This window comes from Protobothrops mucrosquamatus, unplaced genomic scaffold, assembly GCF_001527695.2.
Source record: "Protobothrops mucrosquamatus isolate PMUCROS unplaced genomic scaffold, P.Mucros_1.0 scaffold115, whole genome shotgun sequence".
Lineage (NCBI taxonomy): Eukaryota > Metazoa > Chordata > Lepidosauria > Squamata > Viperidae > Protobothrops > Protobothrops mucrosquamatus.
Window position 1 is genome coordinate 1,402,443 of NW_015386487.1, and position 22,136 is coordinate 1,424,578.

Genomic DNA, 22,136 nt, shown 5'->3' on the forward strand with positions numbered 1-22,136 from the left:
AGAAAAGGGGAACCAACGAGGCCAAAGGGATGAGCCTCAGGTCAGGCCATGGCTGGAAAAATCCTAAGGGAAACCTGGAAAGCCAATGGTCAGTCAAGTTTGCAATACCAAGGCAGATTAACTGAGAGATAAATGTAAAATGCTTCTCTAGAGTCCACAGCGACAGCTTTAAAAGGGGACTGTGACTCAGAGCCACAAGGCTGCATGAGTTGGGGGTGTCCAGGCTGCTTGCTTGGGAATCACAGGAAAAGGCAGCCTCCCCCCATCGCTGATACCCAGTTCACCATGGTGGAAAATGGTTAGCCAGATCTGACAAGTTGCCCTTTTCCACCCAAATCATGCCAGAGGGGGCCCTCTCTAATCACTGTGCAACCCTGCCTTGCAAGGGTCCTTGTCCTGGAGAAAAAGACACACCTGGCCTGGAGGGGGCTGTGTGTGTCATTGCTCTTTTTCTTGGGTTTGGTCTTGGACTGTAAATGCACCTTAATTGATTGAGCCGATTGTTTAAATGACAAAAGGACCATATGGATGAAAGTATGCAAAAGGCTTTATTTTGCTTTCTTGTCTCTTGGCTGCAAAGACTCTAAGTCAACAACTTCAGCATCCCCAAGCTGCAAGGGGGAACTGTTCCCAGTTGCTTCTGCATTTTGGAAAAAGAGCGAGAAGGCCAGCACTGGAGATGAGAGACCCAAGATGACCTTCTGGGCCAGGGAAGAGCCAGCCCTGCACTGGAAAGCCTGATGGTGGTGGTCCTATGTCTCTCACGCCTCTGAAGCGGGGGGGGGGGCTTCCTCCTGGAGTCTAATGAAAGGCAGGAGAAGCTGCTGGCAGGGATCCTGCTTTCGCCACTCACGTGCCCATCCCAGACACCTCTGGCAGAGGAGTCCATGCCTGCTGGCAGAGGCTGTCCATGGAAAGCCCTTGAGGGAGAGCTGCAGCTTCTCTGCCCTCTGGCACTGTTCATGGCTCTGCTGCCTCAGCTCAGGAACTGGGTGTAGCCTTCAGCCCCCGTGACAATGACATCCATCCAAATGCGCAGGGCTTCTGCCGAGGGGGCCACCATGTAGTAGAGCCGGTCGTGGGTCTTGATGCAGAAGGTTAGGGCGGGGTTGGGGCTCTGCCGAGAGAAGAGAGAGGCTGCCCGGGTGCCTCCTGCCACCCTAGACCCCCTCCTGGCAGCAGGCAGAGCTAATGCTAACCCCAAGGAGGGCACGTGAACCCACTCCCTGCCCCTGGCCTATTCAAGGGCAGAGAAGAAGGCAAAAGTGCCCCCCCAGCCCTAAAAGGGAGGGCCCGCAAAACTTCCCCCAAAGAGAAAATGGGGAAAGGCTGCTCTGTGCTACAAGACGGACCAGGACCAGGGACTACGGGCAGGGCAGGCAAGGAGTCACATGGCAGCTATGCAATGCTAGAGCTATGGGCAAGCTTTGCCCAGGCAGTCAAAATATGCCCCAACGATGCCCACTCGGGGGCCCAGCGTTGGCATTCAGGAGATGTCAAAGTTGCCTCTTCCCTGAGGCTGAAGGGGTTAGAGCCTGAGCCACGAGGAGGTTGACTGAGGAAGTGGTGCCACATTCTGCCTCTGGTGCTGCCCCCCCCCAGTTCCTAAGGAGTTTCAGCCCAAATATTCTCCTCCTGGATGGCTCTGTTAGCTTGGGGATCCAGGACCATGCAGGGTTGCTGGGCTAGCCAGAGGAAACGGACAGGCTGGGAAGGAAGAATCTCTTCTGCGGGAGAAGGAAGGGCAGGTGAAGCACAGCCAGGGAGGAATGCTAGGGCTGCGCTCAGAGTGCCCCCCTTGCCACCTCACTGCCCAGCTGTGTCTCACCTTGGCTGCGCATCGGAGGTGATCATAATAAACCTCCTCAATGGCCTGGAAATAGATGAGGCCTTTCAGCTTCGCCTCATGCTTGTCTGCAGGGGGGAAAGGAAGAGGGAGACAGCTGCACCCTGTCCCAGGGCCGAGAGGAGCAGCAAGGCAGGAGAGCCACCTGTGGTGGGAATGGGGAGCCTCACCCACGTAGTAGGAGACGGTGTGCCGTAGGCGGTCAAAGACAAACCAGCGCTTCTTCCAGGACCGGATTTTGCCTCCCATCTTGACCAGGTAGCCTTTGCACAGCTTCTCCGAGAGGATGACATGGCTGCAGGTGTCCACGCTGTGGCCGGAGGATTCGATGTGCAAGCGCAGGTCAAAGTCCTCTTTACGGATAGGCAAGTAACGGGTCAGGGGGCGAGCCTGCAGAACAGGGGTGCAGTGGAGCAGGCAGCAGGGGCCAAAGTCCTTTTGCCTCCCTCCAACTACTGTGGCCAGGAAGAAAGATCACCTATCCCAAGCTCAGCGCTGGCCTCCCAAACAGCAGAAAGAAGCCCCCCGAGATCCCTGCCTCCTCCTTGGTCAGGTGTGCGGGATGACTGGCCTGTGCTGCCAGGACAGTAGCGCAGACCTTCCCTCTCTGGGGGGAACATGGCAGCCCTACCCTCTGGGGGTCCTGGAGGGGCTCCTGCACACCTGGGCTAGCTGCTTCTCCCGCATCTTGACCTCCCTCTCAATCAGCTGCTGCCGCTGCGCCGTCTCATCCTGCAGCTGCCGTTCCAGCTGCTCCCGCCGCCGCCGTTCATCCTCCAAGGCCTGGTGACGCAGCTCCATCTCTTGCTCCTGCCAGGACAGAAGGGTGGGCCACTGTGCCCCTCCCAGTACCACCCACCCTGCCCCCAAGGTCCACAGCTGGATATCCAGCCCTGGGCAGGAGCTGCCCACCACCCAGGCTCCGCCATCCATGCAGCCCTGCCATTTGGGGAAGGGGGTGGAGACAGAATTCACTAGGGAGAAGGGAACCAGCCACCTCTCGAGCCCCCTCCTCAACTGGCTTGCCAGGGCCAGCTGATGAGGAATGGCTGTCCCAGAACGCTAACTTGGGGGGATCCCCATCCCGAGACTTCTCTTCTGCCCTCACTCGCGACTCCATCAGGCGGGTCCTCTCAGCCTGGGCCTCTTTCAGCAGCTTCTCCATCTCTTCAATCTTCCTGGCATCTGCCCCACTGCCACTGCAAGGCCAACCGGTTGTCACTGCCTGCCTCCCAGCCCGCCTCTCTCGGATGTGGCCTGCACTTAGCAGCAGGTCAGTAGCACAGCCCACCCAGAGGCCAAGCGAGAGAGCCTGGAAGGTGGGCAACTCTAGTCGGACTCTGGTGGTGAAGGGAGCTGACCTGGAGGCGTTGTCCGGGGAGCAGGCGGAGTTCACACTCACAGAGAGGTTGGTCTCCAAGCTGTCCGAGCTCTCCAGGCTGAGGGTGTCGTAGGCTGGCTCGGGGTCATCGGCCAGTTGATCTTGGCCTGGGAAGGGGTAACGATGGAGGGCAGAGTGGGGCAGAAGGGGGGAGAAGAAGGCACCTGCCTGGAGCAGCTGGCATTCCACTGTGGTCTTCTGCTTCAGGTCGGCCAGGCGCTGCCATTGCTCCTGACCTGCCTGATGTCCTGCAAAGAGACCCAGCAAAAGGAGGCTCAGCTCCAGCAGGACTTTACCCAGTGTCCACCCACCATGAGGGACCAGGGCCCTGGCAGAGGGGCACGGACGGAGACACCACCCACCCTTGTGCTGGAGGGATGCTTCGTGCTTCCTTCTAAGGTCGAGAAAGGTGCTGGTCAGCTTGCCAGGGGGGCTGCCTCTTTTGCCCAGTGGGGGCGGAGAGCCCTGTGGGGAAAAAAGAGAGGGTCATGCCCAAGGGGTGCAAGGCGGGAAAGGGACAAAAGCCGCTTGGCGGACCCCAGAGGGTCACGTTTCCTTGCAGGAGGATCTGTGACCAGTGGGGACACCCCCTTGCTTTGGGGCCAGCTGGGCTGCTGCACCTTCTTTCCATCTTGGCCCAAGAGACCCAGGCCAGGGCCGAGCTTGGGAGGGGTGCTGACTACACTGCTCAAGGGCAGAAATCAAGGAGTAACTGCCCAGAGCCTGTGGAGGTCCAGACCAGGAATGCAAAGCGCACCCCCATTTACAAGCAAAAAAGGGGGGGCTGTGGGATCTACAGAGAAGAGGGAGAAAGGCTTGGGAGCATCTCAGGAGAGCCCCCCTGCAAAGGAAGCGCAGCCTCTGAGGTCAGAACAGGGCCTGCGATTGGCCCAAGCAGATTTGTGGAAAGCTGAACCGAAATGGGCCAAGGGCCTGGGGCTCCCCCACCCATGTCCAACCTCCAGCTTGACCCCTCTACTTGACCAAGACGGTCCTTCAAGGCCGTGTCCCAAGCCCTGCTGGGGATCAGCCAGCCAGAGCCATGGCTCCTCGGGCACATTCGCCCCGGCTCTCTCCTAGACTCCTCGTACCTCTCGGAGGGTGCTGGAGCCCTTGGGAAAGACAGCACTGCCCGTGAGTGCACAGAACCGTCTCTCCAGCACCAGAAGGGTTTCCTTCTCCTGTTAGGGAAAGCAGAACAGGGAAGGGGCGGTCAGAGGAACCCCCCAGACCTCTCTTGTATTGCCAGTGGAAGGAGTAGAGTTCCTCCCCACACACACAGTTGGGCACTCCTCCTCCTCCCCATGGCCACAAGAGCCAGGCCTCTTCTGCGGCCTCTGCCCCTTGCCCTGTCGCCTACCGGCCCACCTGCTGCAACCGCTGCAGGGTGGCCCTCCTTTCCTGGCGCAGCCGGTCGGCCTCCTGAGCAGCCTGCAACCGCAGCTGCTTCGCCTGGCTTTCCAGGGCAGCCACACGTTCCTGCAACAGGGAGACAGGAGGGACACTGAGTGGAGCCACGGACGGGCTGTGCAAGCCTGGGCAGGGGCTCCGGGCTCACCTTCCGGCGGGCCAGACTGTGGCAGCCCTGGGCCTCGCTATGCAGCAGCTGCTGGTCGAGCATCTCGCGCTCCTCCTCCCAGCGGCTCTCCTTCTCCAGCTGCTGGAACTCCAGGTCTTCAAAGAGCTTGGTCTCCGTCTCCAGGGCCTCCGCTTCCTGTGCAGGACGTAGCTGCTTAGAGGAGGCAGTCTGAGCAAGGCTGGCCAGGGAGCACAGCTGGCAGCCTCTCCACAGGTGTGGGGTGAGCCAGGGTCCTCTAGACAGCCCAAGGATCCTTCTTCTCAACTATCCCAGGACAAATGCCAGAAGCCCCAAAGCCAAAAGCCAGGAGGGCAGAAGCTGTCTGGCACCCCTTTGTCCTCCTGAGGTTGGGCAGCAAGATCCACTCTGCAGGAAGGCTGCCCTTGCCCTCTGTCCCTTTCACCCAAAAGACTGCAGAGGCAACTTGGCCTTTGTGTGCGAGATAGGAAGGGGGGCACTCCTGCTGAGCCTCTGGAGGGGCACTGCTGCCAGTGGGCCTGAACTAGCTTCCCCTGCCCCACTGAAGGTGGGCGGGGATAGAGGAGGCACTGACCCTTTGCATCTGGTCCTTCAATTGCTCCCTCATTGACTCAGGGCAGTTTTCAAGCTGGCTCTTGAGCTCAGAGTAAAACGCCCGCAGTTTCTCAAGCGCCTTCCTTTCCGCATCAACCTTTGCCCTCTCCTGAAGCCGGGAGAAAACAACACACGAAGAGGAGAGAGAGGAGAAAACAGGCTTCTCGGGAACAGACCATGCAAAGAGGGGGTTAGCAAGGGTCTCAGGTTAAGGGGGCCAAGGACCTTGTCTTGCCTCCACCAGGGGTCTGCCAGCCCACCCTCCCCAGCAGCTGCCAGGGCAGCTACACCTTTTCTCATTCTTTGGTGTAAAGTCCAGCCTTTGAGAAGCCAACAATTTATCTACCCTCGTCTCTGCCCCAGACATCGGAAAGCTGCCTTGCCCTGTGCAAGCCTGTGCAGTAAAGCCGAAGACACAAAATGCAGATCTGGGCCTTGGAGGAGGAAATATCATTCCAGTTCCTGGCAATTTCTGGGTCATTGAAAGCTCAGATGAATCAGTCAGTCAAGGCATAATCGGGAAACATGTCCCAAGCAGGGCCAACCCAGACTTCTACCCAAGACATTTCTGTAGCCTATGGAAGTTCTCACCCTACATCTATCCCCCCACTTAAAAAAGAAAAAACTGAGGACTGATAGGTGAAGCATACATTGGAAGCCCCTTGAATAATGCCAAAGTTTCCAGGGACGGAAAGGAGTAACCATGACTAGACCAAGGCAGGGAGCATCTTGAATCGCTCGACTGCTGGGAAAAAAGCAATGAAATTCAAAGAGAGGAATTTCACTGGGAGAAATGCAAAGCTTTAATCTGAGTATGAAAAACCAAAATCATTAGCATGGGATGGCAGGCGGCGACAGGAACCGTACTGGGCAGGGGATGTGCAAAAGGACCAGGAGTCTTGATGGATCACAAGCTGAACATGAGCCACACGTGGTGCTGCTACTAAAAAGTAAACGCTGGCTGAAGCTGCATCAGCAGAAATATAATGCCAAGATCAAGCGAAATGGTGGTGCCTCTTTATTGTGTGTTAATCAGACCATACCTAGAATACTGTGTCCAGTTCTGGGCACCACATTTAGGACAGAGACTGACAAACTGGAATGTGTCCCAGAGGAGAGTCACCAGATGATAAGGGGCCTGGAAGAAAAGACCTACAAGGAACAGTTGAAGGCGTTTGTCAGGTATGTTTAGCCTGGAGGAAATGGGGGGGGGAGAGCAAGGGGGAGACATGGTAGCTGTTTTCAAATAAATTGCTCCGGAAGACAGGACAAGGAACAATGGTTTTAATTCACCAAGAAGCAGACTTTGGTCAGACGTAGAATAAATCTCCATGGCCAAGACCTGCAGTCCCTCCTGCCAGAGGCATTCAAGAGAGGTGAGATCAGCCTCTGCGGCAGATGCTGTAAGGAGTGGACCCTGCATGACCCCCATGATCTCTTTCCGTCTTTTCCTTCTAGGATTGGCAAAACCAGGATCGATAGTCCAACTTAGCGAGCACAGGAGAATAAACCATGCAAATGCAACCGACACACCTGAGGCTGCTGCAGGACTTTGGTTCCCCTGGGCTGCTCAACCTGGGAACCAGCCTCAGAATTGGGCTTTTCCAGCCTCCAGGCGCAAAACAGGTAAAAATTCTCCTGGGAGGAGCAGAAAAAGCATCCTCCTGACAGGAGCTGGGTGGAACAAACAAGTCTGGGGTACCACCTGCTCTCCCCAGGCACAGCTTCTCAAACTTTCCTCAGAGACAGAGTCTGGGTTGGAATCCCGCATGACCAGATGACCAGCCCGTCTCCTAGGACTCGGCCAGACAATCCTTTCTCAGGCAGGTATAAATGCAAAAAAAAAAAAAGGGGGGGGAGAGCACCTGGTTTTGGCAGAATCTCCAGTTCTGCCACCCCTTCCCAAACAGGTTGGAGCTGCCACCCCAGATGGCCTGTAAGTGCCATGCACTGGGGGCTCGCAAAAAGGGGAGGGGGGATACCACTAGGGCAGAGCAGGCAACTGAGCCTGTGCTCTGCGTCTCCTCGCCCAGATATACCCCCCCCAAAGTGTCGAGCAGGTGGAGTAAGAGAGAGAGCAAGAGAGAAAAAAGAGGGATGGGTACAGTTAGTGGGGGCTGGGAGGTTAGTGGTTGGGCTCCGGAGTATGTGCTGCCCTTCGGCTCCCTGTGTCAGCAAAGATTGGAGGGAGCCAGGAAACACGGCCCCACGGGCACCTGGGCCAGACCAAAGGTGAGCAGCAGGGGAGGCAGGAGTCAGGCCAATTTGCTCCCAGCAAGAGCTGTCAGTTCGCCAGGTTACCCATGGCCTCTTTCTTGAGATGCGCAAAGGGTCCTCCCCAAAAGCTAGAGGGAGGGGCTCCATCTAAGGACTAGCAAAGCGCCCCTTCCCACTAAACCCAAGAGGCCTGGATCAGGAGAGGGCAGAATCTGCTAAACGAGCAAGTGAAGGGAGGGTAGCTTTGCCCCCCGTCACCTTGAGCAGCGCACTGCTAGGCTGGAGGCTCCCCGGCCAGTTACCTTATCTCGCTTGTGGCGAACGCTGGCATCCAGGCCTGAGAGCTGCTCCTCCAGGAGTTGCACTGCCTGCTGTTCCTGCCGCAGCTGCAGGATCTCCGATTCCCGCTCGCCCTGCAGGAGGGCCTGCTCTATCTCCGCCTGGGCAGGGCAGAATGGCAGCTGCATGAGCACCACCAGCCACCGGCCTCTTCCTGCCCTCCAAGGATGGGTGGCACTGCCAGTCTCTCAGCAGGACAGCTCCCCCTTCACCTCCCAAGCAGTCTCTCGCAGCTGCTGCTCCAGCCCCTTCAGGCAGCTCTTGAGGTAGTCTGCGCTGGCCAGCAGGCGGGCGTGCTCCTCTTCCAGACGGGCCAGTTCTGGAGCAGGTGGCACCTCGTGCTGCAGAGGAAGTGGCAACTCAGTTCCCCCATGTATGGATGAGGGCTTCCCCAACCTCCCTCCAGAGGGGAAGGCTGCCTCCCAGGCCATGGCACCGGCCGGCAGCTGGTCAGGGAACGCAGAGCCTTTCTGCCCACCTCCTCACCTCCTGGCCGGCACTCTCGGTGCTGCTGCTCTCCTCCTGCAAGCTCTCCTCCTCCCCTCGCTCCCGGCGGGGGCTGCTCCCTGGTGGGGGGGGGACCCCATCAGCAGCATTGGCACTGCCCTCTTGACCCAGCTCAGTATCCCCCCTGGTGTACTCGGCACACAGGCTGAGGATGGTCTCCAGGCGCTGGCGCTCCTAGGTGCCCAGAGAAAAAGCAAGAGACACAGGAGGCTTGTGAGATGGAAGGGCCGGGCACATGAACACCCCTTACCCAGACCCCCGTGCCAACTGGGTTTGCTCTCTGACTGACCCTCACCAGGCTTACCCAGGGCGCTCTGTCCCTACCAGCCACCCTGCCAGGAGGTAGCAGGCTGGCTTATGGCAGGTGTTGCACCAGCTTCGTCAACCCAGTTGTGTCTATGCCCAGCAGGTGGGGAGAGAGCAGAGGCTGCCAGCAAATGGCCCCATAGCTGCTCCTGGAGAACTTAGAGAAGGCGAGGGCAAGAGGATGGGAGGTGCTTGGAGAGCCCATCAAGATGAGGTCCAGTGACTGGAAAGAGGCAGCAGGCCTGGCCTCTTGGGCAGAGCAACGGGAAACCCAAGGCTCCTCTGCCAAGGGCAGAAGGTGGCACTGAGGGACACAACAGGGATTGAATGCCCAGGGCAAACGGGGGCTGCAGGAAGGACAGCTTGGATTGCTTTGGGTGAGTTGAAGGGGTGAATCTTCCCGTCCCGAGCCTCAAACGATGGAGGCGGTGCTGCCAACCTGAGGCAGAAGTCCTGACCGGCCAACCCCTGGCTTCCAGTCACCGGATGCTTGTTGGCCTGGCGCTGATTGGAAGGGCAAGAGTTAGCCCCAGGCCAGCAGAGGTGCTGCAAAAGCAGGTAGGGTCACAGCAGCATAGCATGAGAGGAAGGCACCAAAATTTCTCCCAAAGTAGCTCCCCTGCCTTGGCCCTCTGATACATTTCTCTCCTCTGCACACCTTCCCAGCCTATGATGCCAGGTCCGCTTGGACAGAATGTGTCCATCTTTCCTGCACTGAGGGCTTGTGCCACGCATCCTTTGGACCAACCCCCAGTTCTCCACAGTGAAGCTGAATCCCCCGGCTCGCCTCCTGCTCACCAAGCGCTCCATCTCTTGCTCCCGGAGACGCTCTTGGCGCTGCCATCGGTGGTACTCCAGCAGGTCACTCTCATGCACACCCAGCAGCTTGGAGATGCTCTGCTTGCGCTCTTGCATGGGGCCCAGCAGCCGGAACCCCCAAGACCCCAGGTGTCTCGATTGGGGAGAATCCAAGGGCAGGACGAGGGAACCCAAGCTGGAGGCAGAGCCAAGACCTGGTCTGCAATGGGGCTTGCGCTGGGTGGTCTCTCCAGGGAGGGGGGGAGGCGAGGGACTGCGGCTCCTCAGGCAGCAGGAGGAGGGGGTGGAAGAGGCCTCCCTCCGCCACACCCCAGAACTCTGCCCAACCTTGCCCTGCGAAGAGCGGCTACTTCCAGGGGCCGGGGAGACTGCTCGGCGCCCCAGGGCTGGGCTGAGTGGGGGCAGCTCCCGCATGCCCTCCAGGGACCGCCGGCTGAGCAGAGGACTCTCAGGGGCCCGCTGGGCCCAGCTGGACTGAGAGGCCACACCTGGCAGCCCTGACCCTTGGCAGGCTGACTTCCCCAGCTGGGCCGGTCGGGAAACCCTGACCGGCAGCATTTCCAGGAACGGGTCGGGGACAGGCTCCTGGAGGGCTGCAGCCTTGCCCTGCAGCATGCCAGGCAGCCGGACAGCCCTGGCCGGGCAGGGGTTCCTGGGCGATGGTGGCCGAGGGCTTCCCAGTAGCTTCTCCTTCAGCGGGGAGGCAGCATGCTGGCTAGGATGGGGATCTTCTGCAGGAGGCAGGGGGCTTGTGGGGCCGTCCCGCTGGACCTTCCTCTCCATCCGGGGGCTCCCTGAACCGCAAGCAGAGCTTAGGAAGCCATTGGAACTGCTCAAGGGGTCTGGGCAAGGCCCCCCGTGGGGCAACAACGCAGCATGACAGTAACTGGAGGATCGGACAGGCACCGCAGGGGGGAGGGTGGGAGCTTTCTCCCAGCAGCTGGACGAGGGGCTCCGACAGCTGCTGCTGCTGCTGTCAGGGGAGGAGAGCGGAGAGAAGGGGGGAGAGGAGGTGTTTTCATATGTGGACCCCATGGAGATTTTGCCAGGGCTCTGGGGTGGGGACAGAAGGGAGCAGCCCCCCATGCCGTTTGCTGTTGGGGATGGAGGGCTCCCATCACCACTTTCCTCCTGCAGCACCAAGGAATCCATGATGCCCTGCAGATCTCTCTCAATGGAGCTGACCAGGGAGAGCGATGCCCCCTCGGAGTTGCTGTTGATGGGGCTCTGCCGCTCTGCTGCAAAGAGATGGCTGTCTCAGAAGGGAGAAGTCTCAGCTGCCTCCTCCTTCCCCCTTCAGGGTCAGAGCACCTGAGCCCCCCACCCACACAGAGGTCAAGCACCCAGCACCCTCACCTTCGAAAGGCCTCTCCAGATGCCCAACTACAAGATCCCCATCAAATCTGCCATCACCCAGGGCTGGGGAGGAACCTCCCACCACTCAGCCAGAAGCCCCGGGAAGCCAAGTGGCCCCTCAGAACCACCTCCCACACCAGACCCAGTCATGCAAAGGACCCACCTGTTCCGAGCCCATACGGGACCACTGGGCTGTGACGCTCACCGGGCACTGCTTGGCTTTTCATCCGCTTGGCCTCAGCTGGGTGACTGAAGCGGAGGAAGGTCGCCCGGCCCAGGCAGATCACATGCCCTGGAAGAAGAAGCCCCATCAGCCAAGCAGACCCACTGAGAGATCAGGTCCAGCCGTGCTGTCCACCCCGAGAGTGGCAGCTGCCTCTGGAAAGCTCTAGGTGGCTTTTGCTCCTCCACATCTCAGGGCTTCCTACCGTTGGGCAACTGCAATGCGCCTTCTGTGGAGCTGCCTTTGGAGACAGAAGTCTCAGCAATGCTGCTAGGGTAGCCAGGAGGCCAGGGCACGACTGCCACCAGCCACAAAGCCCAGGAAAGACCCTCTGCCCACAGTCGCAACTCAGTCCAGCCCTCCTTGCTGGCTCAAGTCAGAGCTGGACCTTCCTCAGGGTGGCCGGTCTTCAGGAAACTTTGTATGAATGGGCCTGAAGCCCCCCCCCCACTGCTCTTCAGTTTGTGGTGCTGAACATCAAAAACATTCCCCCCCCCCGGCCACCCTCCAGCTGATTCGACTGCTGTAGACTCCCCAGCCCACACAGGGACAGGCTAGGTGCAGAGAATGAGGTGGTGCCCTTGATAGAGAGGTGCGGGATGTGTTGCCTGGTCAAAATAGACTGAGGCCATTTTTAAAAGTCCAGAATGTCCAGATATTGCTTAGAAGTGGTTCAGGCAGATGCCTCCCTAATTTACTGAAGAATGAGGAGGCGGGCCAGCACAATGAGACTGCCAGATCCCATTATTACAACCCATCTCAAAAGTAGTCTGGAGTTGACCTCTCAGCATGGTCTGCTTAGTAGGGTTGATAGAAGTTCACATTCTCACAACGCTTGTGCACACCTGTTCCAGCCAGTCCTACCCTCGTAACGGCAGGGCCCAGCCAGAAAAGGGCCAAGTGGTCACTGATGCTCTGGGGGTGGCTGTTCCGTGCCAGAGAGGATCTGTGGTGGGCATCCAGCTGGCAGGACTCTCCTGTGGTGGAGAGTGGGAGGCCAGTGGGAGCTCTGGCCACAGCCAGGCTTGGTATTGGAAAAGCAGACAGACACCCAGAGAACCCCCTCCCGGGGTTCTCCTCCTGCTCTCCCCAGCTTTCCAACCCGTGCCTGCTGCAGAGCTGAGCCTGAGCTACACTGAATTGGGTGCCTGAGGGAATAGCATTCCACGATTCTTGGCCGCAGCAGACAGACCAGCTCCCACCACTGGGAGGGGGCATCTGAAGTCAGGAAATGCAGCCCCAGCACACCCGCCTGTGCCCTCCCCTAATATGGGTGCTCTGGAGGCTTTGCCTTAGCCAAGGGGCAGGCGCAGAAGCCAAGAGGGGCGCGGCTTGCCTGGAAGGCCCTCTGTCCCCTCGGCCGCAACGTCAGCAGCTGTGCCTCTTGGAAGGCCAGGCAGCAGCCTTCAGTTAGTCTGACCCCTAAACTCCCCAGGCAAAGCAGAAGGAAAACGGCAATTCTGCGGTTCTGAATCTCAAAACAAATATTCCGTTGGCATCAGTTCACTGGCCAATTATGGAGCAAACAAATGAAATGGAAGGTTACTACAGAGGGAGCTCTGATGTGCTAAAGAAAGCCTGTATGGTCTAACCACCTTCCTCCTCCTCCCAAATGATTACACACCCAGCCCTTCTCTGCACGAGATCAGACCTGACTCCCCCTCCCAAGAAACTGGGCTGTGGGACCATTACGGGTGCCTGGCATACTTGGATGAAGGGGAGGCGTCTCAGAGCACATCCCCCAGAAATGGGCCCCAAAGAAAGGTGGAACCACCAAGGGCTCAGTGACAACCCAAGCTGCAGACGGAGCTCACAAGCTTCCTGGACAAGCAGCTCAAACCTTCCCTGCTCCAGAAGGCAAGCCAGCCTCCCCTACAGCTGAGGGGCCCATTCTGCATCTGGTTTGGGAAGCCCACTGCCCTCAAGGTAGCCAAAACCAAGCATGCTATTCTCAAATAGCCATCTGCTATTTTGGTTTATCCTGTCAGCCTGGTCCCCAGAACACACTGACCCCCAACCCCGAGATTGCCAATGTAACAAGCTACTGCTGGTAGAAAGGATTACAACATAGACAATCCCACAGAAGCTCCCTGAGAAGATGGCCACAGCCACAGAGTCACTGCAAAAAGCATTTGGGGGAGAGGGGGGTCCAAACACATCAAGCAACTGAGGCAAAGTTTACCAGAAGAGGGGAAAGTTCAGGATCTATGGCAACTCAGAAAATTCGCATGCAAAAGGGAAATGGGGAGGAGCATAAACTGGAGGCCAGGCACCTTCCCCTGTTTTAGGGGAGAAAGTCCCCTCTCCAGAGGGGGCTTCCTAAGGCCAGAACCCAGCGGAAGGCGGGGGATCAGCAGGTCACGGGGCTACCCATCCGCCCTTACACAGAGCACAGCATTCAATATCGAAATCTGCCACCTTTGCCACCCGCCACGCTTCCCGACCGCCCCATCGCTGGGCAGGAAGGAGGGCAAGCCAGCCAGGGAGGGTGCGCTGGCTTTGGAGGATGGGGGCTGGTGAGGCGAGGAGGGTGGCTTCAGCCGCCCCGCCCCCCTCCGGAAGGCTGAGCTGCCCGACCCCTCGCTGGGAGGAAGGGCGCCGTCTAGACCCCGCAGCCCTCCGAATCCCGCCCGACTTTCCTTGCAGCCCCAGCAGCTTACACGGCGGGCTGGGCTCCCTGGAGGACCGCGGGGGGGGGACGGGGCGGGTGGCGAGAGGACGACCGCCCCGAGGGGTCTCGGCGCCCCTGTCCGGATCAAGCGCCGAGCCCGGCAGACCGCTCGCCTGGCCACGGATGCTCCGTAGATGCAGCGCCCCGCGCGCCAGGCTGGCGCTTCCCCCGTGCCCAGCCCGGAGCCAGCCCAGCGGAAGACGGCTGGCCTTCCGTCCCCGAAAGGCTGCTCGGGGGCAGAGGCTGGGCCGGCCGGCCGACCGCTCCCCGGCGGAAAGCGCCGAGCATCGGCGGCTGCCTCGGCCGCGCCTGTAGGGTGCGAGCCGCCGCGCTCCAGAATGCCCGGCGCCCCGGCCGCATCTCCGGGGCCGAAGAAGCCGCGAGCTGGGCGGAGCCTCCCGTGTCGTCGCCGGACGCCTCCGGGATGGCTAAAAATAGCGCCGAGCGAGCGGTGGGCGGAGGCAGGGAGAGTCTCGCCCGCCCCGCCCGAAAGACCTGGCCGGCTCCCTTCAACGGCGGCCCCCGCCCGCTGCGCTCTGGGCTGCCCTGCCGGCCGTCGGGCCCCGCTGGCCCTGGCGGCGCTCCTGCCCCGCGCGCCCCGCTCCCAGCGGTTTTTCCGCCGGTGCGACAGGGGGCTGTCCCGCCGCCCGTTTGATTCCTCCAGAGTTCCGGCGCTTCCCATTTCGAGGAAGCTCGCGAGGAACCCTCGGTCGCAAATCTCGCCCCCGGCCGGCTTGGGGAGAGCTGGGGGCACCGGAGCCCGGGCTCTCTGCCGCTCATGGCTGCGGAGCTCGCGTGGTTGCAGCTTCGGCGTCCTCCGCTCAGCCTTCCGGGCCGGCCAGAGAGGAGAACTCTTTCCGGGACCCCGAGGGGAAGCCGGCGCAGGAGAAAGAGCCAGGCGGCTCCCGGGAGGCTAGGCCGCTTCTCTGGCAGCCGCCCTGAAGTCCTCTTCAGGAGCTCCCAGTGGCTGACCGGGCCGGGACTTTCCCCCAAGCAGGCCTGGATCTGCTGGCCTTCCAGCGCAGCCAAGGCTCGATCCACTACTGGCTGCGAAGGGATGAAGCAGGGAGGGAGCTAACCTGGAGAAAAGCCACTTGGCTACTTCATGTTCAAGGCTTCAGGGCAATTCGTTTTAAAATGTTCTCTTTCCAGGCTCTCATCAGACCAAAAATGTGATTCAGACAGGAAATGATGAATCTCTGGAAAAGTTGACTTGATGTGATTTTTGTTGCAGTCCCGAAGAGAAACAGCAATAACTAGACAATGGGGGCGGGGGAGGGGAGGGGCACAGCTGTGGGAACCAAGGCTCACAGAACCCTACCCCCCCCTTGAGGGGGCTCTTGCCAGGCTCTGCCTCAAAGCATTCCTCCCCTGCCGTCCTTTCTTAACAACAATTCATGACTGCATCATGGAGTGACTTGCAATTCTGGTCCCAAATGCCATTGTAAACTGAGGACTGAGGCCAACTGCTTGGATGGAAGGTGATGTTGGGGAGATGTCTGAGTAGGACATGCATCTATTTAAAGCCTCACAGAGGCCAACAGGCGCCTCCCAGCCAGCCCTGACCCACGGACTGTGTCTGTTGCTATCAGTGAGTCCCAAAGATGGGCAGGGCCTACAGCCTCACTTGGTCCAATATACACAGCCTGGCTTGTAAGGAATCCAGCTGCAGCCACCCTTGGCCAGGAAATCCCTCTCTTCCTTTTAATATAAAGATTTGTAACTTTCCTGGCTAAGACCATAAGGGAGAGCAGATCCCACTCTACAGGGTCAGCCACAGGAAAAGCATGGGCTGCTTTTCAGTGGGGCCACTGAGAATGGCCCAGGGCTGCCTGGTTCTACACCCCCCGCAAAAAACCCCATCAGTTGGCTAGACCAAGAAGTGGCCCCCAACAGGCTGGCAGCTCCTGGGCATGAGCAGAGGTCAGCACTGGGGTCTTATTCCAGGCAATGGCTGGGCATGGCTTGGGGTCTTGCTTCCCTCCTATTAGCAGTTGCCCAGCCTTGGGTGACTGAAAGAACGCCCCTCCCCAACTCTTGCCTCATTCTCCTTTGGCCAGCAAAACCGCTTCCCTTGCCAAGGATGGGGTTACCATGGCGATGCTAAGAGCTGGCCTTCCACTGTGGCCTGGCAGAGAGGTTCCCTACTCAGTATTGACCCAGGGCACAAGGAGATTGGCTCCTGCCCTGCCATCCGCCAAAGAGCTCCTAGGCCATCCTTGGAGGCCTCCTTCCTGCAGAACCCTCCTCTGTCTTACGGCTTTGTGTGGCTCGCTGTGTTTGCCCAGAACTGTAAAGAGGGAGCATGTCTCTTTGTTGGACCTTGTGGGTGGACTCTCCCCCCCAAAATTGTGCATGGCTTAGCTCAACTGGAAGTCCATCGGCCAGGGAACGGAGTGGGCCCACACTTGTAGGAAGACTCAAAGGCCAGAGGGACTGAGCACTAATGTGTGTCCCATCGGGATGAACAGGTCTGAGTCCAGAAACACTTTAGAATCCAGAACCAAGCATTCCCCGGATGTACTTGGCCTAAAGTAGCATAATGGATGTGCAGATCTCTATGCCTGAGCAGCAGAACCTCACTTCTCCTTACCTTGGGACAAGCGGGTGGGGTGTGTTATCGGCTGCCCATCGATGGCACAAGGATGACCGCAGGGGTGCAGCGTGAGGGTCCCACACACATTTTCAATGAAGCAGTGCTGGGGGGCCACCCCAGCCCCCTGTAGCACAATGTCCCCAGCAGCGGAGCCCAGGACCGTCTTGCCTGCAAGGAGACTCTATGAGCATGGGGGCACTCCTTCGAGGGGGGAACAGAGAAGGGAACACCCCCCCAAGACTACAGAGACATACCCTCTTCCAGAGGCAGCAGAGTGATGGCAGTGCTGAGGCGCCCGCTGCCGAGGCTCACCAGGTGTGGCTTCTGCGTCTGCACCTTTAAACCTCGGCCGGTCTCAGTCAAGTCCAGGAGGCTGTTCTGCAGGGTAGGGGAAAAAGATCTTCAGCAGCAGCAGGGCCCCCTCCTCCTTCAAGAATGGCCAGGAGATTCAGTCAGAGGTCAAGATGGGGTGGGGCGGCAGTGCAGATAGGTGTGAGCAAAGATGCTTTGGCTGTATGCTCAGGGTCCCAGAGTCAGCCCCTTCCCCAGGCGCTCATGGCTAGTCCTCAAGTGGGTAAGAGCAGAGGGCAGCCTGGCTTCCCTTTTGGCCACTCCTGGCATGAGCTCCCTTCCTCTTCTTAATTGCCATCCTCCAGCCAGGCAGGTTGAGGGTGATTGCCAGGAAGGGTAGGAAAAGGCAAAAGGGCAAGTTGTCCAACAGCTTTAAAAGGGGCAGTGAGGGGAAAGCGAGATGAGCAAGCGTCAGTGCTGGCTGATTCAGGAAGGGCTTCCAAAGAGGGGTCTCCCACTCCTTGGCCTGCAGGCTCACTCTCCGGTCTGAAAACCTCAGGACAGGATGGGGTCCCCTCCTGAGCCACCACTGCCACCCGGGAGGCCCAGCACATTCTGACGGGCAGGGGGTTTGCCTGGGTCACCCGCTTACCTGAATGGGCTTCTGCACTTGGCAGGGGGGAGCAGCCAGGTTGTGGTTGCAAGTCTCCATGGTGGGGCTCCTCTTTGCCTAGGAGGAAAAGAGGGGGGTGCCAGGGCACAGGTCGCTCCTGCATCCAACCTCCTCTGCACCTGCCAAAGATTGGTTGGGGTCTCTGTGCCCCCACCCCAACTCCAGATTCCCTTGCTTCAATGCCAGCTACTCTCTCCTCCCTGTCTTCTACCACCATTTATCAGTTGCCTGCTGAAGACCTTGGAGAAATTAAAAGTTGGCAGAGTGAACGTAAATGGCCAGTAAAGGCAGCTTCCCAGTCTAGAACATCTTACCTGGGTGTTCCTTCCTTCCTGAGTGAAAGGAGAAAGATCTTGCCCCCTTTCTCATGCTGCCATCTTCAAGCCCAACATCTGCATTGGCCCAGGAGAGCCAGCAGGGCACTGCCTGATCTGAGTACCTCCCTCCCAAGCACTGGCACAGCCCCACCCCCACCCCATCCATAGCCCTCCTTCCAAGGGATAAGACAGAGAGGCCAGTGACTGCCTTGTTTGTCTTAGACTGCCCAAGGAGGAGAGTGCCACTCCCCAGAGGAAGGAGGCTTCTGGTCTCCTGGCCCACTCTTTGCCTAGTAAAAGAACTCTCCTGGGGCCAGGAGAGAGAGGGGGTGCCTGGCTGCTCCCCCTTCTCCCTCTTCTTCCTACTTAGAGCCACAAGCCCTGACAAGCAGGCTCTGTTTGAGGAGGGAGGGAGAGAGAGGGGGGGGGAGCTGTACCTTGTCAGCCACAAGGCGCCTTTCTTCTCTGGGCTGCCAGAGAATGAGTGCCTTGTGTGGCTGGGAGTGGCAGGGCAGCAAAGGCCAAGGCGGGAGCTCCAGCCTGGCTGGACCAAGGCCTGCAGGGCTAGTCTCTCCTTCCTGCTGACCCTTGCCAGAGGAGGAAAAGCGGGAGGAGAACAATTGACTCCCTTCCAGCCTTGGAGGAGCACCACAGGCTTCAAGGCCACCCCCCCCCCCCCAGCTTTCTTTGCCTCAGAAGAGGCAGCCTGGGAAAAGTGGGGGTGGTGTAGCCCTTGGCCGGGGTCTGGCCCGGCCCAGCCCAAGCTGCTCATGGCAGCCAGGCTTCAGGAGAGCTTCTGACGCAGGATCCAACAAAAGGCATGGGGGTGGGGTGGGGTGAGAATCCCAATTTTGCTAGTCAGCACCAATTCCACCCTGCCAGAAATTGTTCTGCACCAGCAGGTCAAGGTTCTCCCAAAGCCCAGCTCAGTCCTTGGAGCCACATCTGTGTCAAGCCTCGACCCAAAGATGAGGCAGGTCTGGGCTCAACCAGAGGCCAAGAGCAGCAGGGTGCATCTGCTACCCCCAAGTGCTCTGTGGTCTTCCTGGGTTCAGAGAGAAAACTGGCAAAACTAGCACTGGTCCTGGGAAAGGAGGAAGGCAGCTTTTGGGACTGGTGGCCCACTTGCTCCCCCAGCTCAAATCAGCATGCTTGCCTGGGGTATCCTGTGCTGGGCAGCCACAGCTCCACTGCAGGAGAAAAGCCACAAGGAAAGGGCAGTAAGTGGCAAGAGGTTGCAACAGCTGGTGTGTGTGTGTGTGGGGGGGCATGGTCAGCATCAGGAGAGGACTAGATTCTCCCAGAATGTTGCATTTTTCCTGAAGGACCTTTTCTCAGACCCACAAGAGAAGGGAGTGGAACGGGGAGTAGGTAGCTGCCCCAAGTCCACAGCTTCTGAGTCTCAATCAGATGATGCTACAAGACCACCAACTCAGATTATTTCAGAGCCCAGCCCCAAGAAACATTCAGGCAGGCTAGTCAATATCACCTCACAACAATCCTGCAAGGTAAAAACTTGTTCTGGGATTACTCAGCGCAGCTCAAGTCCCGGATGCAGAGCTCCCACCCTGCTCGGAGCCCGGAGCTGCAGGACCCTCCACAGCTTCCCGGCGACGCGGGAGAGGGCAAACCCTGAGGTCTCCTCACCCGGAGACCGGACGGCCGTTTTCTGCCAAGCAACAGCAAGGGACGGCTGGAGCCACGGCCACTCCGAGACCGGCAACTCAGAGCGAGCAGGGGGTCTCCTCTCGCCTGGAAGCGGACCCGCTGGGACCGAGCGCAGGTGCGCGGGTGGGGGGAACGGCAGGCAGGGACGGTCTTGCCGGCTTTTGCGCGCAGTGTCGCTCTCCCCCAGTCCGCAGCGCGGGTGCGGGAGAGAAGCGCCAGGAATGCACGGAATGCGCCACGTCCAGCCAGGCAGGCAGGCAGGCAGGCAGGCAGGCGGGGAGCGGGGCGGGGGCGGCTGCCGGCCCGTCGATGCCCCCTTCAGCCGTCCACTGAGCTGCGCTCGGCCAGAGACTCGCCGGCCGGAGTCAAGCGGAGAGGCGCGGCCGCCCTTTCCATCTCCTGCTCGGCCGGCCCAAGGATGCCACCCCCTCAAGTCTCCCGGGGCGGAAGGGCCTCCGGCCGCTCCGAAAGTAGGAAAGGTGGTCCGGGCAGCGGAGAGGCGCCTCCAGCATTACCTGCGCGCCCCGCCGATCGGGCGCCCGTTCCGCCCGCACCTGCCAAGCAAGCTTGTCCGTTTGATGCCCGACGTCTTCGGAGCTGCCGTCGCCGCCGCGCGTCCGCGCTGCTCGCTGAGGGCTGAAGGGCCGCCGGCCGAGGAAGGAGGAGCGCCAGGCGGGGGCCCGCCGCCCTCCCGGGTTGCTCCCCCTTTGCGCGCGCGCGCGCTCGACCAGGTCCGCGGGCGGCTGGGGTGCGCGCGCCTCCCTCGCCGTTCCGGGTCCCGGAGGGCCCTCCCGCCGCCTCCGAGCCGGAGCCTCGCGGCAGAGCCTGCGCTGAACAAAAGGCCAGGGCGGGGAAGGTGGCTGCTCGGGCGGGCTCGAGCTCGGCCTCCGTTCGCCCGAAGAAAAGGAGAGCTCAGCAGCCCCTGCAGGGCGGCCGAGCCTGACCCGCCGTTCACGCTCAAAACAGCCGAATCTCCCCGCAGCCCCACCTGGCCTCTCCGCTCGGAAGCCCCTCGCCGGGGAGGCGGGACCGGCCTTTGACAGTCTTGGTCCTCGGTGGGGGGGGATTTGTCACTCATTGACGCATTATTATTTTTTTAGGCAAAAATTTTGTGCTGTCCTAATCCTACACTTCTGGGCGCTTAGCCATAAAACATAGGACTCCAATCAAAATATACTTTAATAATAGCAGTCCCCAAGAGTTAAGCTCCTCCTGCTGGGTGAATGATTTTACCGTAGTGAAAGACGCACAATTCCGGCTCCCAAGTTTTATCTCCACACGGCTGATCAAGCACTTTGTCATCAATTAAGATGTTGCCCCTTTTGCACTACCTGAATTTTATCCTGCCTGAATAGTGTGGGATTGTTCTTTGCTCCCAGAACTGCAGAACCGTTTTCGCCTTTAATAAAAAATTCAGTGAATAGGTACAGAATGGAACTTGGTGGCCCTGCTTAACCCTGTCTGTGTGCAGAGCCCCCCCCTTCTTAAAAACAATAAAACCCAGCACTTTGAAGAACGGCTAAAAACTGGGCAATGCGGCTGTCCCCACTGCACCCGAGGACAAGACTAGCTGGCTGAATTGTTATGGCAAGGGACAGGGACGTATATTTACAGTCTCTGGCACAAAATCTATTTAGAAAATGAGAAATAATGTCAGCGGGCACTCCTGGCTGGAGTAGGGAAGTGACGAGAGTCTGGTATGCCTATTTTGGCACTGGCTACATCACAACATCTGGAAACCATCAATCTCATGATGCTGCTTGATGTGAAGCCATAGCAGCCAGAGGAAGACTTGCAAGAGCTGCTGCTGCTGCTGCGGGCAAGATGAGTCTGGGTGAGGCCCAGCTCAGACCTTCCCAGTCACTCCTGTGGTAGCTCAAGGGAGCCGGACACGACACGTTGCAGGAAGGTCCCTGCCCCTTTGCAGATTGTCAGCTGGAGGACATACAAGGGAGCCCATGCATTTTGACTTAAATCCAACTTCAATCAGAACAGAGCTGGAAGGAACCTTGGAGGTCTTCTAGTCCAACCCCCTGCACAAGCAGGAGACCCTGTACCATTTCAGATAGGTAGCTGTCCAGTCTTTTCTTAAAAACCTCCCGCGATGAAGCACCCATGTCTGAAGGCAAGCTTACTCAGATGAGATGAATGATAGATGTTAGATAAAGGAGGGGGCAGTCTCTCTCTTCTCATAGCCTTTTTCTTTACCTAGAAGCCGACCTACAGGAAAGTGATCCTTGGCTCCCCCTCTCCCCTGAAGTATCTGTTCAGCTTGCAGCATAAACAGCTCAGGCAAACCTCTGCATGTCACAGGAAACACATTTCACTATATGCAGGCCACCAGGTGCAGCTCTGGGGATAATGGGAAAAAGGCACAGGTTGGGTGCAGGGAGATCTAGTGCAGAATCTGGTCTGGAATTTGATCTCCTTCCTGGAGTGCTCCTGAGGGTCAAGCTTCCAATTTGCTGCTCTGCAGGACAAGGTGCAGTGCCAACTTGCCAGGACAGACTCTGGACACCTAGATTTAAACCACGAGAACCAAAACAGGGTAGGAGTTTGTGCCCGAGGCCTCCGATTCACTCTGGAAGCAAGTCAGCCGTGTCCCCACAGATGCCAGGAATCAAGGAACAGGCCATCTCAGACGGCCACTTTAGAGAGCATGAAGTTAAATGTGTACCGGGGTCCTTAGTACAGGACAGTTCATTGCCTCATCAACAGTGATGGTAATGAAAAGTCTGCAAGAAAACAAGCAAGCTCAGAGAACACCAAGGACC

General features: G+C 58.9%; 1 protein-coding gene across 1 annotated transcript; it reads right to left on the reverse strand.

The window, feature by feature from the left end:
* Positions 1 to 550: 550 nt before the first annotated feature.
* Positions 551 to 20,440, reverse strand: PHLDB1 (pleckstrin homology like domain family B member 1). Its single transcript, XM_015812887.1, has 20 exons — positions 20,351 to 20,440; positions 17,357 to 17,434; positions 16,668 to 16,791; positions 16,411 to 16,581; positions 11,087 to 11,215; positions 9,547 to 10,805; positions 8,422 to 8,616; positions 8,148 to 8,276; positions 7,899 to 8,036; positions 5,360 to 5,488; positions 4,786 to 4,941; positions 4,596 to 4,706; positions 4,319 to 4,408; positions 3,590 to 3,692; positions 3,208 to 3,475; positions 2,955 to 3,045; positions 2,510 to 2,656; positions 2,017 to 2,236; positions 1,829 to 1,914; positions 551 to 1,117 (listed from the first exon to the last, which is right to left on the reverse strand). Exons 1-20 carry the CDS (start codon positions 20,438 to 20,440, stop codon positions 977 to 979), a joined length of 3,855 nt encoding a protein of 1,284 aa, XP_015668373.1. The 3' UTR covers positions 551 to 976.
* Between the last annotated feature and the right edge of the window lie 1,696 nt (positions 20,441 to 22,136).